General features: G+C 30.0%; 1 protein-coding gene across 2 annotated transcripts in view; it reads left to right on the top strand.

Annotated features, from left to right (window-relative positions):
• Positions 1 to 17,603, top strand: part of LOC106462870 (multidrug resistance-associated protein 1-like) — a 65,998-nt gene that overhangs the window by 25,093 nt on the left and 23,302 nt on the right. For both annotated transcript variants that reach the window (XM_022390271.1, XM_022390270.1), the window contains exons 7-14: positions 3,409 to 3,540; positions 4,904 to 5,077; positions 7,510 to 7,684; positions 8,520 to 8,774; positions 10,727 to 10,930; positions 12,635 to 12,781; positions 14,317 to 14,401; positions 15,840 to 16,033. In XM_022390271.1, coding sequence (XP_022245979.1) covers positions 3,409 to 3,540; positions 4,904 to 5,077; positions 7,510 to 7,684; positions 8,520 to 8,774; positions 10,727 to 10,930; positions 12,635 to 12,781; positions 14,317 to 14,401; positions 15,840 to 16,033 — 1,366 coding nt within the window. The remainder of the gene's footprint in view (positions 1 to 3,408; positions 3,541 to 4,903; positions 5,078 to 7,509; positions 7,685 to 8,519; positions 8,775 to 10,726; positions 10,931 to 12,634; positions 12,782 to 14,316; positions 14,402 to 15,839; positions 16,034 to 17,603) is intronic.

The following is a 17,603-nucleotide window of genomic DNA, read 5'->3' as shown; positions in this document are numbered from 1 at the left end:
TTAAACACAATATTCCTGTCAACGTCAAATTCTCACAAAAACCCGGCCCTAAATTAAAATCGGTACTAAATAAAAATTATTTGGAAATCACACAATACCAACGTCATTTACAAAATAACATGCAATAACTGCCCAGAATTCTACATTAAAGAAACAGAAAGAAAATTGGAAACCAGATTGACAGAACACAATAAAAAACTGTCCCATGTTTTTCACCATTGCAACTCAAAAAACCATAGTATATCTATTAAAAACACTGTCATTTTAAACAAAGAACCAAACATAAACAAACGAAAAATCAAGGAATCCATCTTAATTGAACAAAACAACCGTACTCTAAACCAACACCTCGGGGTGCTAGATACCTCTTCTAAGTTTTGCAACAGTTCCGGTCATGTGACTTCTTTGTTCAATACTGTATATATATATATTCGTGAACTTAATGCTAAAACTTTAGGCCTACCATTTGTAGAAATAAACTAAACCCAACAGAGAGAGGTCATACATAGTAACTCTCCCAGTAAGCTAAAGAGATTTAATATGTTTCTGGAAACATCCATCCTTGACCATCTACCAATCTTGCTGGGCTGTATTCACTGTTAGTACCTTAGAAAGTTTGTTTCTTGTCTTCTTTCTTTTCCCCTAACTTTTTCTTATGCCTTGCTTATTCTATATTTGTACCATACCACCTTTCACTAAAGATATATTTTCTTCTATTACTCACTTGATGTAGGAGAAGATATAAAATTTATGACATTACTGCTTTTGATACTCATTTTCCTAGGAAAAGTGAAAAGTACTGACTAGACCTAAAGAAATGTTCTTTGGAACAAGAATCTGGGTCAGTAGGAAGGTAACAAAATTGGTGAAAAAAGTGGTTACCTGCCTTGAAGATCAAGTCTTTAGAAGGAAGGTTCTAAAGATACAAGTAAAGCATCGCTATATTGAACAGAATCTTTCCGAGAAGCTTTAAATAGGTTGTTTATTGTTAATACAGTATCTTGCTAATGAATCATCTTCTATAGCTGATCTGTCTCATCGGTCATGATGCACCTGCACACCTTTCAAGTGAATTTCAGGATTATATCAATGGCAAATTCACAATTTGCCATTGTGTTTGGCTTCCAGTCTCATTATCCTTGTAAAGACATTTTTACAGGCCAGCATGTGAACAAATACAAATCCACTTCTACACTTATATTTACATCATACATTGCTGCCCCTTTAGCTCTGGGGCTCCATCTGCTATCTCTAGTTATTTTCCAAGCCAGGTGGAATCCATCGTGTGTGAGTTATTCTCTGTTGAATACTTATTTACTGCTTGGGTCTAAACCTACATTGTGTAAGGTGATCAAGTCTCAAATTCTGCTAAACATCCATGTTAGCAATTACATTGGCATCTGGGGTTAAGAAGAAATTTGATTTAAAAAAAGTCTCCTTTCTTAAGATATTATATGTTTATACAGTTTTTAATAACAAGTAGTACTTTTGAAGATTCATACTTGTTTCTGTGTTTATACTTAGTACTTACTCATAATTTACAGTATTTTATTCTTGTAGGAGAATCTGTATTTATATGTATTCTTCCAGTTGGAACTCTCGCACTTTATTTATACCTTTGTTCTGAAGACAGTTTAGACCTTTTGTGCTAATACTTCATGAAAGGTCAATGTCCACTTCAAGTTGACACCGGAATTGATTACACCTGGTGGCTGATAATATTCAGCAGCTACCTTTTCCACCTTTGCATATGTAGTCTTAAAGATACTTGATGTTGGGTGCCTGTTATCAGTAGAAGTCTGATAACTCTGACCATCTGTGCTTTTATTTTTGTTTTCTATATTATTTTGATGTTCACTATTCCGAAATTGTAGAGCCTCATCACTGGGACAGTTGTGGGTCTTTCTTTGGCTGTCCCAGAGCACTTTGGTTTGGCTACTTTAGTGACTTTTTGGCCTTTCTATATATGGATGACGATGGGCTATAAAGGGCTTTGTGGCAGGAAAGTAGAACTTACGTAAGATATTCTGATGTATGCACAATAAGACACATAGAAAATGGGAGAGTGGAGAATTATGGTCAACTTTACCTTGATGCATGATCTGCATTGCATCAAGCATGAACGCATGTCAGAAACGAAAGATTTTCAGTATTTCAGAGGTAAATACCTAGAAATGTAAAAGTTGTTAGGAATACAAATTCAGTGATAGAGTTAAATGGAAAAAATATGATAGCCTAACTTGTAGCATTTAATTGCTTACATGCTAAAACATTAAATCCCTTGTAAAAGAACAACTGAACTGCAATAAGCTTGTGATAAAACTTCAAAAAGATTTATGAACTTGTTTATTTTAATGCATTATATTAGAATATAATAAACAAGAAACTTAAACAAATAGTGATTGAAGTCTGTGGATAACACTTTTGATAAAGGATTGCCTTTGACACTTCTCCTTTTTCTTCCTTGTTAGAAACTTTCTCAATATTGGAAATGTATATTGATTTTCCTCTTGGATCAGAAATGTTTAGATTATTTCTCTGAAACAACCCTGAAGAAACAGGATTTCTTGCTGGAAATATAACCATGACTAATTGAATGTATTTGATAATTTCTGTACAGAAATAATGTTATGAATATATTTGAAACACGATTTTATTACTACTAAATGTTGTGCTTTGCCAACTAAGGCGCTGTGTATGTCTTAGATTAACAGTTTGTTAAATAGATTCATACAGTTTAAATACCGAGAATGGTAACACAGGCCTACAAATTTAAACTTCATAAAAGTTGTTTTGGTTTTAATAATGAATTTTCCATAATTCAGTTATGCAAACTTCAAAAATAATATTTTTTTTTCTATCAGTAAGGATTTTTCAATTGTGAAGAAAAAAAACATACTTAGATCAAATTATTATTTTGTTTACCACAAATATAACAGAATATGTTTGGGTCATTTACACAACCTCTTGTTGTCATAGCCTTTTCTTGCTGGAAAAATAGCCATGACTAATTGAATGTATTTGATAATTTCTGTACAGAAATAGTGTTATCAATATACGTATGCAATAGCAAAATATATTTGAAATGTGATTTTATTGTTACTAAGTGTTGTGCTTTGCCAACTAAGGCACTGTGTACATTTTAGATTAACAGTTTGTTAAATAGATTCATACAGTTTAAATACCAAGACTGGTAATCTATATATATGAAGCATTAAATGTAATATTTTGTTAAAGGCTTGAAAAGTTTAAGTAGTGGCAGTGATCAAAAACTCTCGTTATTTATCCATTGTTTCGGTTTTACATATTGTTATTTATTTCTAAAGATTGTTTATTTACCAAGCAAATGTCTTTTTTTTTCTAACGATATATGTACATTGAATGCTAACTTATTGTAATTTCTTTTAGTACGGCCATATTAGGATATCAAAAACCATTAGTTATGGAAGACATGTGGAAACTCAGTACTAAAAATACTACATCGGGAATATTGTTAAAGTTCGATAAATATTGGATACCAGCTCTGAAGAAACTTGTATGGTAGGTTGAAGCACACATTTTTTTAGATTTTTATTAATGTTTTCAATAACTGGTAGTTTTCAGTATTAAGAGCTCAAGATGAACAAAATCACAATGGTAACAGCAACAAATGTTTCACACTTTTGAAATGAAAACATGTATTTAATACTAAAATATTTTAGTGTACATATTCCATCTTCAGCAAGGTATATTGGACAAGGAAAAAAAATGAGATTCAAGAATTTATAAGTTTATGAAGTTGAAACACTTTCTAATGAGGAATTATAATACAAAGTAAAATAATTAGATAAATTAAAAATATTTTAGATAGGTGTAGAATACATATTTTAAATTATTACGGTTTTTGGGTTGTTTTTTTTTGTTTTGTTTTGCAGAATTATATAGAGCTTATTTAGAATAGATTTGACTGAACTGAAGTTGTGTTATTATTTAAATTTAGGCATTATTTGTGATAGATACTCTCTCGTTAATTAAGAATTCATTATTTAATGATACAGATGAAATAATTTTGAAATTTTTTAATCAAAATAGGATGGTTGGTGCTTTCATTATAGGTGCAAATTGCAGAGTATCAAACCAAACTGGAAAACATCTCTCAAATTCTCCAGTTTTCACAATCATTTGTTAATAATTAACTATAAATGTTTCAAAAATTGATTTTCTTCACTTTTGTACTTGAGTATTTATTATCCACAACATTGGATTTAAATTGGTTTTGAAATGAGCTATGTGACTTATAAAAAAACGTTTTTCTGTGACATTAGGCCTAAAAAGTACTCTACATGTTAGTGTTGCTAATGTTTGATGCTTATATCTATTATAATAATATTCAATTTTTGTCTGTTGAAAATGCGCTTGCACCTTACTATCTAAGTGCACATGCATGCACAATTGTTTTCAATAGATATAAACAAAAGGTAGATGTAGATACACAATAGTATAATAACATATTAAAAGCTCATTAATGTTTTTAAAAAGATCTTATGTTAGGTCACTGAATAATATTGTAAGTTTCTTTATTAATGGTATTAAGTACAGTAAAGTTTAGCCCTAACTAAACTAAAGCAAAAAACATACACAAGTTACAGCATTAATTTATCTCTCTATCAAACATAGGTCATACTTAATTTATTCCTAACTCATATTAAGCCTAAGACAAGTGAACTTAAAGATTTTGGTGTCTGTGATTAGAATTCTTCTGTATTATTCTAGAACTGTATTGAAAGAAGTACTGTTGCAATAAAGATACTAATTTGACCACAATGTTTCATGGGTCTCTGCTAGTATATTATGATTAGCAGCTTATAAAGTAACATTTGGATTTTTATTTATATATATATAAATAAAGTTTCTTCATTAATAGTAAAAACAAGATGCTGCAGTCAACAAAAGATAATGATACCAAGAAGGTTGCAGATATAGGTCACATCAACATTCTGTGGCCTATTTTGAAGACTTTTCCAGTGGAGTTCTTTGTTTCTGGACTCATGAAACTGGTAGCAAGTTTAATTGCATTTGCCAATCCACAGATTTTAGCGTAAGTTTTATATTTGTGTCTGCTCCAACAGTAGGGTAGATATTTTATTACTGGTATTTTGTTTTGTACTAGCTCTGTAATTGGAGTTGAAACTTTGAATATATATATAGATAGATAGACACACATAATAAACTGCTTAAAATTTTGAAAAATGTGTTTTGTCATTGGTAGAGTAACAAGTTAAATTTTTTCTTAATTTACCTTGTGTCTGGTATGTTATGTGTGTGCTAAAGATTAACTCTTAAGGCTGTGAGAGTGGTACTGTTTTTTGATTAATCAGCTAATGGCTTCAGCTGTACTTTTTCATAGCTGGAACAGTCCATTAGCTTCTAGACACTAGCAATTCAAAGTTGTTCAGTTATATTTTATAAAAGTGCTCTTAGTCCAATCATGTAATAACTTCTACCAGAAGAGCTGCTAGAATTATACAATAATAATTACAATTACATAGTCTTTTAAGTGCAAGTAACAGGCGAACTACAAAATTTTCTTTGACCACTCTGTTCATCAGTTGGGTACCCTTATTGCTAGTGGTGTTCTCAACCTTAATCCCAAGAACACCTGATGAGGTTGGACCTGCTTAATGATATTGCCAAGCACTGAAGCAAAGTTTCGTGTACCAAACTTATATCAGAGATTTAGTGATTACTATTTAGGAAATTTAATGATATATATATATTAATATAACTAAATACTGTAAATTATTATAGGTTATAGAAACACATATAAACTTAAGTCTTATTTAGTATGTGACAAGTTTCAGTCAGATGTACACATATCAAAAGTATAGCCTTTTTGAATATATGACTGGTAGTGTATCCGATATAGTTTTACTGATCTCAGTCCACCATAGTGTTTGAGGCTAACCTTACTAAAGAAAGTCTGCTCTAAGGCCATAGTTGAAAATGGGGAGTACGTAAAGCCAAAACAAAAACACCTATTCCCTTCCTATAGCAACCATGTTAATTACGTGATTCCACACAGAGTTAACGACCATATCATGGCAATCACCTCACCTGCACAACCTTTGGTGAAGTTAAAGGAAATTGTAAGTGTGAAATGTTAAATATTTAGGCTTGTGTTGAAGTATATACATTTGGATTAAAAAGATTCTTTATATTCTGGATTTATAATGCTAATTATACAGTTTGTACTGATTATGCAATCTGTAGTGAGTCTATGGCCACACCATGTAAACAGTTGAATAAGAATAACTTTTTTATTTTATAAAATTGTAACTTTGAAAGGTAGATTGGTGGATTTATATTAGATCATTTAAGGCAATGATAAAGAAAGTTATGCATTATCTGAAGTTACTATATTAATTTACAAAATATTTTGAAGAGAATAAAGTAAAGGTGAACAGTTCTTAAAAGCAGAAAATAATTTAAGAGAACTTAGCATAGGACTTGAAGAATGTTAGAGATGACAGATATAGTTTTAAATCTCTTTGGTGTGATAGATGCTTAAATTTGTGTTGAAGTACATGAGGTTAAGATAAAGGAAATTATTTACATCCCATGGGGGCATGTTGAAGTATGCAAGGTTAAGATAAAGGAAGTTATTTACATCCCATGGGGGCATGTTGAATTATGCAAGGTTAAGATAAAGGAAGTTATTTACATCCCATGGGGGCATGTTGAATTATGCGAGGTTAAGATAAAGGAAGTTATTTACATCCCATGGGGGCATGTTGAAGTATGCAAGGTTAAGTATATAAGTCTAGAATGAAGAAAATTATTCATATTCTGGATTGACCATTCTAATTACACAATTTATACTGAGTCAATGAACACACCCTGTAAAACATTTAACTTAGCATAACTTGTGTTAGAGGTTAGAGTTGAATAAAATGATAATTTTAGAAGGTGGGCCAGGCATGACCTATTGGTTAGTGAACCAGATTGTTAATCTGTAGATTCATGGTTCATTCCCACAATACAAAAACAAAAAAAGCATTCTACATTTTAGAGTTGTAAGTGTTCTGTGATTATGACAGCAAAAACTAACTATTTGACTAGTCCGTGTTGTGTCCATTTATTTCGTTTTGATTTGTTCTAATGGAATTTTTCCTTTTTTTTTAAAGTTGAAGAATGTCACTAAATTTCAGGTAACATCTATTATTACATAACTATTAAAAAACATCTGTGCTTATGAAATGTTTGATATTGAACTGAACTTGTCTATTTTGCTGTATATAATCAAAATGTATGAATATTATTGTCCGTAGCAGAGTGCTATTATACCTATTTGCAATATATTCCATTTGTATATAGCTTTTTCTTTTCTCTATAATAATAGAACAGAAGAGAAGGTTAGAACTGTGAAGTTTCTTGTACACTCTGATTATTTTACAAATACCAAAATTCCATTTTTTTTTCTAGATGAAATTTTCTCAGGCTTGGTATACTAGTGATTTTTTTTGTTAACAGTTTGGTGATTGCGTACATAAGTGGAGATGAGCCTTACTGGAGAGGATTTTTCTATGCTTCACTGATGTTTCTTGCCTCTATGATTGAATCATTGTTTAATAGCCAGTATGAATACTTGATATACTGTATAGCAATGAGAATTCGGTCATGTGTGACCTCAGCCTTATATCGTAAGGTAAAGTATAGAATAATTAAATAATTGTTGGCTGTTTCTGCATCATTACACATATACTTCAATACAATTATGGAGAAAAGATCATGTGTAGAAACTCTGGTTAGGCAACTGTTGATTAAAGGAGGTGATGATACTGTTAATATGGATTAGTATTTTAATGAATAACCATAATGTATTTTTCACAACTTCACACTACTAATAAGTACTAGAAGTAACATGTCATATAGGTTCTTTCATAGGTAAATGCTAAAGAATTTTGTTGCTTTTTTTTTTGGAAAACATTTAAAAGCTTTCAATTCTCCAAATATTTTCAAGGAGAATGTTTCTATAGCTCATTGGAAAGCATTACAATGTGATGTAAAAATGTTGGTATATTTTTTTAACTTGTAAAAATTTATTTAAGAAAATGTATTTTCTTTTTTATGTGTTAAAGAAGTATGTATGTGTACTTTGCAATTGAAGGCAGATTCAACAAACAAAGATTAAATGTGATTTATTTAAATATTTTATACATATGTGCTCCAACCAATTGTTAAAGAAGTGTGTATGTGTACATTGTGATTGAAGGAAGATTCAACAAACAAAGATTAAATGTGATTTATTTAAATATTTTATACATATGTGCTCCAACCAATTGTTAAAGAAGTGTGTACATTGTGATTGAAGGCAGATTCAACAAACAAAGATTAAATAGGATTTATTTAAACATTTTATACATATGTGCTCTAACCAATTGCAACTTAAGATATTTCTGTAAAATGCAATTTGCTTGTATGAAATTTTGCAATGGTTTTCAGTGGAACACGTAAATGTGTATATTTTTTTAATCACGTAGTCACTACAGTTGTCGAACTCTGCTAGAAAGAGATTCACTGTGGGAGAGATCGTGAACCTAATGGCTGTGGACACACAGAGGGTGATGGAGTTTGTTCAAATTATCAATGTAATATGGTATGCCCCACTTCAAATTGGTATCTGTCTTTGGTTGCTATGGCAACAGCTTGGTGTATCAACGCTCGGAGGTTTTGGTATAATGATTCTCTTGTTTCCTGTGAATGGGTTTATCACAGCAAAGCTGAGGAATTTACAGGTACTTGGAATGGGTAATAACATCGTATAATGGAGTAAAATGTATCATTTATGTGTTACTAGTACATGATAGTTTATTATAGCAGTTTTAACACCTTTCTAGAGTATTCCATTATGATATATGTGGTAGAAGCTGAAGACACTGTAGGTAATACCCTCACTCGGGTACAAAAGAGAGAATATTTAATGACAAGTTTTAAATTATGATTGCAGAGTTTAAGGAATTTTTGTGATATTGCATTATATGGTACCTCTAATGTTTCTTTTTGTAAGAAAAATTCTAGCACTCTTATAAATAAATAAATGGATTTTGAAGGAATTTCCAGTAACTTGTGATTAAATCTCGCTACCTATATAGATTAGAACTAAAAATTAACCAAGTAAATAAGGTACCTACATAGATTAGAACTAAAAATTAATCCAGTAAATAAGGTACACACATAATTAGAACTAAAAATTAACCAAGTAAATAAGGTACCTACATAGATTAGAACTAAAAATTATCCTAATAAATAAGGTAGCTAAATAGATTAGAACTAAAAATTAACCAAGTAAATAAGGTACACACATAGATTAGAACTAAAAATTAACCAAGTAAATAAGGTACCTACATAGATTAGAACTAAAAATTATCCTAATAAATAAGGTAGCTAAATAGATTAGAACTAAAAATTAACCAGTAAATAAGGTACCCTACATAGATTAGAACTAAAAATTAACCCAGTAAATAAGGTACTCACATAATTAGAACTAAAAATTAACCAAGTAAATAAGGTACCTACATAGATTAGAACTAAAAATAATGTTAATAAAATAAAGTACAAAATAATACAGAATAGTACATACATAAAAAAATTTAATTATTTATTTACAGAATGTTGAATTAAATAAACATTCTGATAATTTTATTTTGTTATGACTTTAACATAGTGCTGAACGTTTCTCTAAGAACAGTTTCAGAGACCTTTATAAATCATATTTAAGTCTATTTCGACAAATCATATTGGGGGGATTAGAAATGTTAGCATCTTAGTCATGTCAGAGAGAATTTGCTTTCTATGCCTTTTCTTGCAGTTAAACATAAAGAGAAAAATAACAAAAGTATTATTTTAGAAATCATAGATATTTTAGGAGAATTTCTGAAAATTTAAGTTGCTAATTATACTAATTGTATAAATTATACGAGTCAAGGCATACAAGTCATGGGGATATGATAATAAACACTTGAACAGTGTTTTAAGATGCTGACTAGGTTACATATAATGTTCGGAAGTTAAAAACTGAACCTTGATAAGAATAACTACTTTAGATTCTCTAATTTTTTGGCATTTCTGGTTTTTTAAGATTTTTATTAACTAATAAATTTTCCATCAGTGTTATGTTTTAAACTGTAATTACCATAGCAACAGTGACAATAGATATTTAAACATTTCAGTTTTTATTTGAACAATGTAATCTATTATTTATGTGTGATACTTTATCAGTATCAAATTTACATCAAGAACACAAAATTACTGCATCAGTACAAAGCTAGATTACTTTATATTTACTGTTTTAACACTAGTATCGTTATAAGGCCAAAATATCTCTTTCTCTGGAACATTAGTCTATTGCATGAGCATGGCCTTCTTTATCTAACAGTGGCTGACCTAGATACCAGTTTTTTGAAGATATACGTTAACAAAGGCAATTTAACAGTTAAATGTTTGTGTCTTGAATTTCACATGAAGTTACAAGAGAAATATCTGCATTAGCCATTCATACTTTTGAACTGATACTCCCGATTTGCTGAAAACTCGACATTTGGTATGTCTCATTATTTAAGATTGTGTGGTGTAGGGCCGAGTCTCTAAATTTGTTTAAGTTAACTATGAAATACTGTGATGAATGAAATAACTTACAGGATTGTGCTTATTTTTTTCATTCTTTCTTTTTTGCCACTTAATTTTGTAGGTTCGTCTGATGAAAGAAAAAGACATACGCATCAAGCTAATGAACGAAATTCTTAATGGGATAAAAGTCCTAAAACTTTATGCTTGGGAAAAATCATTCCAGAAACAAGCGAAAGATATCAGGGCAAGAGAAATAGATGTTTTAACAACACAGTCTTACTATTCAGGGGCTATTTATGTTGCTTTCACATGTGCTCCATTTTTGGTAAGTACATTTTTTGTTCTCTTTTCTTAGTTTTTTTTGGGGGGTCGTGTTTTCTATACTTGATGACTGTAACACTGTATATATAGATATACATATTGTTTTCTGATCCTGTGCTCTTAATATTGATAATTTCTTTTAAGAGTTGTTGATTTAATCTAAGTAGAAATTATTTGTTTTTGCTTTAAATTTTACTCAACTCTTTAGAAGGCTAATAATCTGGCATTGTTTGCAAAATAAACTGTATTTTTTGAAAATAAATAAAGTGAAACAAAAATTCTACATGAAAGGATAATATTACTAAATATAGGTATTTTTCAAGAAAATTAAATTCAGCCCTAACCATTATTTTCCCATTTACATCAGTTGATATTTCTGAAACATTGTCTCTAATTGTGTATGGTGTTTAAACTGCCAGAGAATGATCATTGAATGGGTAATAGTTGTGATAATGCATCATAATAAGATGTACATTTTTATTATAATGGAATTCACTTAATACTGGTTTGATTCTTCCCTAGTTGGGTTTTATAAATTTCAGGTACTAGCTACAAAAATACCAATGTAAAAAACTTGAATTTTATTCGAACTGAAATAAAATGAACCTCCTCTACTTTTCACTTTACCATTCTGTAACTCAAGAAACAGATGTAAGAAATAAATGTTAATCTTTTCATTACTATTGTGGGTACATTATGTGCTTTCTTATAGTTCTAGTAGAACATGTGGAAATTTGACAAAATATATAGTTTTGGTATTTCGTTCTTAATTCATATTCTTATCTAACCATAAAAAATTATATATTAGGCCACTAAGATAGGTTCTTTTTAAAAGTTATTTCCAAACTAAAAACCATCTCTGGCAATGTTGATACTGTGAGTACATACATGCCCCAACTGTAAAGGTTTTAATTTGTCTTTCCTTTTTATGCACTTATTAATGGCACAATGACTTTATAATACCCCTCCCTCAAAAGTTTGATTAGACATCCATGTTGTTGCGCTTGTTAACAAAATTTTGAGAACTCGTCAAAACATTGAATCTGTAAACAAAATTTTAGAAAATTACTCAGCAAACGTATTTAAAAACAAAACATGTTCAAACATGTTTGCTGCACATGAATTTTCTGTAAAATGTAAAAATGTAAACATTCTTTATTAGCATAAACTGACATAATTCTACAAAAATTGGCTTTAAAAAATCATTGTTCTGCTATACAGCGTTGCGTGAAATTACGATTCAAAAATTTTGGAGTAAAAAAAGGCTTTTTTTTTTCAATTTGAACAATACATTCAGAAAATAATGTGCATTCATAAGAGTTGCTCTTAGTAGGCCTTACACCTGTATGTATAAATGCTTTGTTAATATTTTTCTTTCTCTTCTTTATATTTATATGCAATGAACAGACAGATTATCGTATAAGATTGTTATGAAAATTAAAAATTACTGTAAAATTTCACTGGGTATTACAAATACAATTTGAGTAAAAAGAACATTGGCTTACAAATGTTTCTTCTAATGAAGAGTGGGGCATATTATTGATGACTTTCTAAAGAAAAGAGATTATTAGAAATTACTTAATCGAAATACTTCTTTTATCATGATAAAGGAGAAACAAACAGCGAGACAATGGAAATTGAAACTTTTTCTTTTCATTCAACTTTTGTTTAATTTACATTTGGTAAACAATAAATGTTTTACCAACAGGTAGCTTTAGCCAGTTTTACTATGTACGTCCTCATTGACCCAAGCAATGTCTTGGATGCCAGCACTGCATTTGTTTCCCTCTCTCTGTTCAACATCCTACAAGCTCCGTTGGTATTTTTGCCCATGCTACTAACTTATACCGCTATGGTAAGCAAAATAGTTTTTATTAAAGTTTTCCTTTTTTCTTTTTTGAAATGATGAGCAATTTTCACTATAGAGATTAAGCCATATGAAATAAAATAAATACTTTGACTAATTCTTGAGATTTAGAAGCTTTGTATGTTTTTTTCTATCATATGAGTAATTTAAAAGCCACAAATGCTTGTCACAAACACCTGAAGATTATTTGTCTGATTAAACTTTCAACACATCATTCTGTAAAATGCACAATTCACACCCTAAATGTCCATTTTTCTTATCAATTTTTATTTGTTTTAGCTATTGCAAAATATTACTTACCTCCAAAGGACTTACAGCTGACTTGCTTTTGGTAGTAGTAAAATATATATTGCAGGTACAGGTTCAGGAGGCATTACGTACATTTGAATAGTTAACTGGTATTATTTAATGAAACAATATTAAATCCATTTTTCCCACTACATCTTTAATATCATAAGAAGGAATTTAATGTACACTAATTAGTGATGGCTAAAGGGAAGTTGTTTGTATACAAATAATGGGATGTATTTTCTTCCTACAGTGACTGGCCACTTTGTTAGGACCACCCACCCCCTCTTCCACTTAATATTGGGTTGAAACCTTTTTATAAAAGATTGGACCTAATTTTGAGTGAAAACTATATGATTCTTAAAAAGTTCATTCCAAAAATTGCTGAATTGGATTGAGATCCAATGATTACACTGGTTAAGGATCATGACTTGCTTTTGAAAACTTTGTTGAATAACACAAGTGCTATGAATTGTTTCATTATCATCTTGAAAGAACCTTTATTCAACAGTAACTATATTCAAGTACATTCTGGATATTATTCATCCTTCTAAAGGAATCCCAGAATCCCTCCCATGTCACAAGAACATTTCCCATCCTGTGATAGCTCTCTTAATTTTTTTTTAAAATGTGTGTAAGATCAAAGAGCGTGTGTTGTAGGAGGTCCTGAGAAAATGGCCAGTCTGTGTACCTTACTGCTTGTAAGGTGAAACATTATTCGAAAGCATCTTAATAGCAATGATAAAAAAAGGTCAACAATGTGCTTTACTTGTGTACGTTCCATCAGAATTGGTTGATATATAGCAATGATAAAAAAAGGTCAACAATGTGCTTTACTTGTTTACGTTCCATCAGAATTGGTTGATATATAGCAATGATAAAAAAAGTCAACAATGTGCTTTACTTGTTTACGTTCCATCAGAATTGGTTGATATATAGCAATGATAAAAACGGTCAATAACGGGCTGTACTTGTTTACGTTCCATCAGAATTGGTTGATATATAGCAATGATAAAGAAAGGTCAACAATGTGCTTTACTTGTTTACATTCCATCAGAATTGGTTGATATATAGCAATGATAAAAACGGTCAATAACGGGCTTTACTTGTTTATGTTCCATCAGAATTGGTTGATATATAGCAAGGATAAAAAAAAGGTCAACAATGTGCTTTACTTGTTTACGTTCCATCAGAATTGGTTGGTATCCATCTTGTAATCTTACTTGTACTTCCAGTTTTTGGTATCCTTGAACCGTATTAACACATTTCTGGGGAGCGATGAGATCAATCCTGATGCATTATCTCATGATGACAGTGAAGGTGAGAGTCATGTTTGTGTTAAATGTTTGTTCTTATCACATTATACATTAGTCTAAAGATGTACAATGTCTTCAGAGCTACTTTATATAATGAAAAATCACTACTAATAATTTTTAACACTATTTTACTTTCTCAGTCTATATTAGTGTTGAATGTACTATAACAGAATGTGTATTTGCTTTGTAGTTAACAGTCATCTTATCATATACCACAAAATTAATTTTTGAAGCCAGTTTTCTCATTGGTAAATATGGGGACAGATATTTATTTCAGTGCCAATAATAATATCTAATTAATCCATCTTAATAACCAAAATCCAAATAATTTAAAACAATAATAATGAATTGATTTCATTTCGTTTGTCCTGTGTAAATAATGATTTGTTAATTGTTGTTGTAAGATATCCAATATTATTCGTCAGAGTGCCAGTCAAGACATATTGAAACTTAGTTTTTAATTGCTGTTACAGGCCTGCAAGTAAATATTTTTTATTGGCAGGACGTATGTCTGAATATGTTACCATTTTGATCAGACGTAAATTATAATTTTACTAAATTTGGTTGGACATACCAGTTTTATCATTTAAGATAAAATTACAGTTATCTTTATTTTGTTGCTTTTCCTTTATGAAGCGACTGTGTTAAAAGCAAGTCAAATATAAAACAGTTATGATAAATATAACTTTGAATTACAGAGTTTGACACTATTCTAGTCACAAGTAATGTGCACTGTTCAAGTGTCAAGTGCACACCTGAATATCATAATTAAAAATATAGGTGAAAACAATAATTCTTACTCTATTTCAATAAATTGAATGGTAAAATATTCAATAATCAATATTTTGTCATATTGTAATACATATTTAGTGTAATTCATGAAGAAAAATGAAAAAAAGCTCAAAACTTAAATTTCAGCACAGCTCCATAAAGTTCATCTGTAAAAATATGTAAATTTCACATTTGGGTTTTGTTTTTATTTTATCATTGTGTATGACATGATAGTTTGTGGAATGAACCTATTGACTGTGTAAAACTAATATATGTTTTATGTGAGATAAAGTGTTAACCACCATGTAGAAGTCAAGTAGCAACAAAATATCCCACCTATTATGAATGACTGTGTTACCTGTAGAGTTGAACTGCCCTTATGTTTTAAGAAAATTATATTTACAACTAGGATTAGGTTATTTATTTCAGTTGCAATTGAAAACACTTTAATTTTAGTTGTGAAACTGCATTAAAGTGAGTGAAGTCTTACCCTTTATTACAGCTGTTCTAAAGACTTGTGATTGTTGTATTGGTCGCTGTTTTTTTTTTCTTATATTCCTTAGAGATTGAAGTTAGTTTTAATTCACAAAAACAAGTTTCTGATTATAATGGTTGTTAGGATATGCTGATTTTAACTCACTGAAGATTATTTTGTTCTTGGGGTTATCTAGAAGACTCATTAGTGATGGAAAATGCTTCATTTGCTTGGTCCACGAATGAAAATCCAACCTTGAAGAATATTTCTCTGAGAATTAAGCCAGGATCTTTGGTTGCAGTTGTAGGTCAGGTTGGTGCTGGTAAATCTTCACTTTTATCAGCCTTCCTTGGTGACATGGAGAAACTACAGGGATATGTTAACATTAAAGTAAGTTTCTTTTTTTCAGTTTAAAACAGATCAATACTTTTTATTAAAGAAACTTACAATTTTTTGTAAAGGATATACAAAGCCTTGTAAGTATGTTTTCGGCTTGATAACATCAACAAGTACTAAGTGTTAACTACTTCAAGTCTACTGACGTGATTGGTTAACATCCAGAAGAAGATGCAAGATCAAGGATCATGGTAATAAAAAGCTTGTCACTAGTAAAAAACTTTCTGTTTTAAACATGTATACATTCCAATGTGCACTAAACTATCTTCATTGTTCTGAACCTTTCATAATTATGTTGAATTAATGGATGTTCTTCATCAATTTTTCTAAGGAAATGTATTTGATGATCAGTCAGTAAAATTACTACTATTGATATCTGATCTCCATTATATTACACTAAGAATATAAAATAGTTACAATTAAATAAGAAGGTGTTTTTTTTATTCTACCAGTTATTGTACTATTGAGTAATTTTTTATTATTTAATAAAAAAATTAGAATATTAATACTTAGATACAAAGAATATAGTAATTCCTTACTGTTCCAATGTATAACATTTCAAATTCTGTATTTTAACATAATTTTCTGACACAAAAGTGGAATGTAATATATAAGAAATATTTGCTTGTAGAATGTGGTACAATAGTAATGTAAAGTTATTTTCCATTTGTAATTGCAATATTGGTATAAGAGAAATTGTTATTTAATGAGAGTTTTACTCTCTTAATACAAGAGTTTGATCCTAAGATCCTCTTTACTGTCAGAGCCACAAAATACACTGAAATTTTCATCCAGCACTCTGCCTTGACAACCACTGTCTAGACATCTGGATATATTTGAATTATTGTTGGCTGAAGTTGATTGTAGATGCTTTCAACCTTTTGTGGCATATCCTGCAATGTGCGGAAATTGAGTCGCAAATTTCACTTGTACATTGTACAGCAATACATGCAGTAACTCTGATATTTCTTAACGTATCATCTCAAAAACTGGTAATATTTTGTTAAAGATAATAAGTATCTTGTACACAAAGAATGACGTTATTATAATTAAGTGTTTTTACTAAAAATGTTATTTTTCTGTTTTAGTTTTTACTTGCATTCAAACTATTAACAAACTGAGTGCAAGATGATTTTCGTTTTAAGTATACAAATACTTTTCTTCATCTTATAGTTTTCATATTTCATTTGCATAATCTCTAGAACCTCCTAAAAAGATATCAAAAGTTTCTTAAGGTAAATGTTTATATTTTATTTTTAATTTTCTCTGCCATATCACTAACTCTTGCTATTATCATCAACATATAATGCAATGAAATAATTAAAATAGAAAAGAATTACATACCTTTTATTTTTTGTAGAACATCTGTAAAGATTTTCCTTTTGTTAATCAATTCGTAATTTAAGGTCTTTTCCTTTTCACATATAGTTAATTTTTAATGTTTTGTTTTTCCTTTACCATTTATTATTCATCTCCACTCAAGTCGATGGTGCCCTCGAGGCATATTATAGCTTCTTTGTGAGACATGTACAACCCTTTGGCAAAATTTTCATTCAGCGAGTAA

The sequence above is a fragment of the Limulus polyphemus genome, unplaced genomic scaffold, assembly GCF_000517525.1.
Source record: "Limulus polyphemus unplaced genomic scaffold, Limulus_polyphemus-2.1.2 Scaffold1271, whole genome shotgun sequence".
Lineage (NCBI taxonomy): Eukaryota > Metazoa > Arthropoda > Merostomata > Xiphosura > Limulidae > Limulus > Limulus polyphemus.
This window is presented reverse-complemented; position numbering and strand designations above follow the sequence as displayed.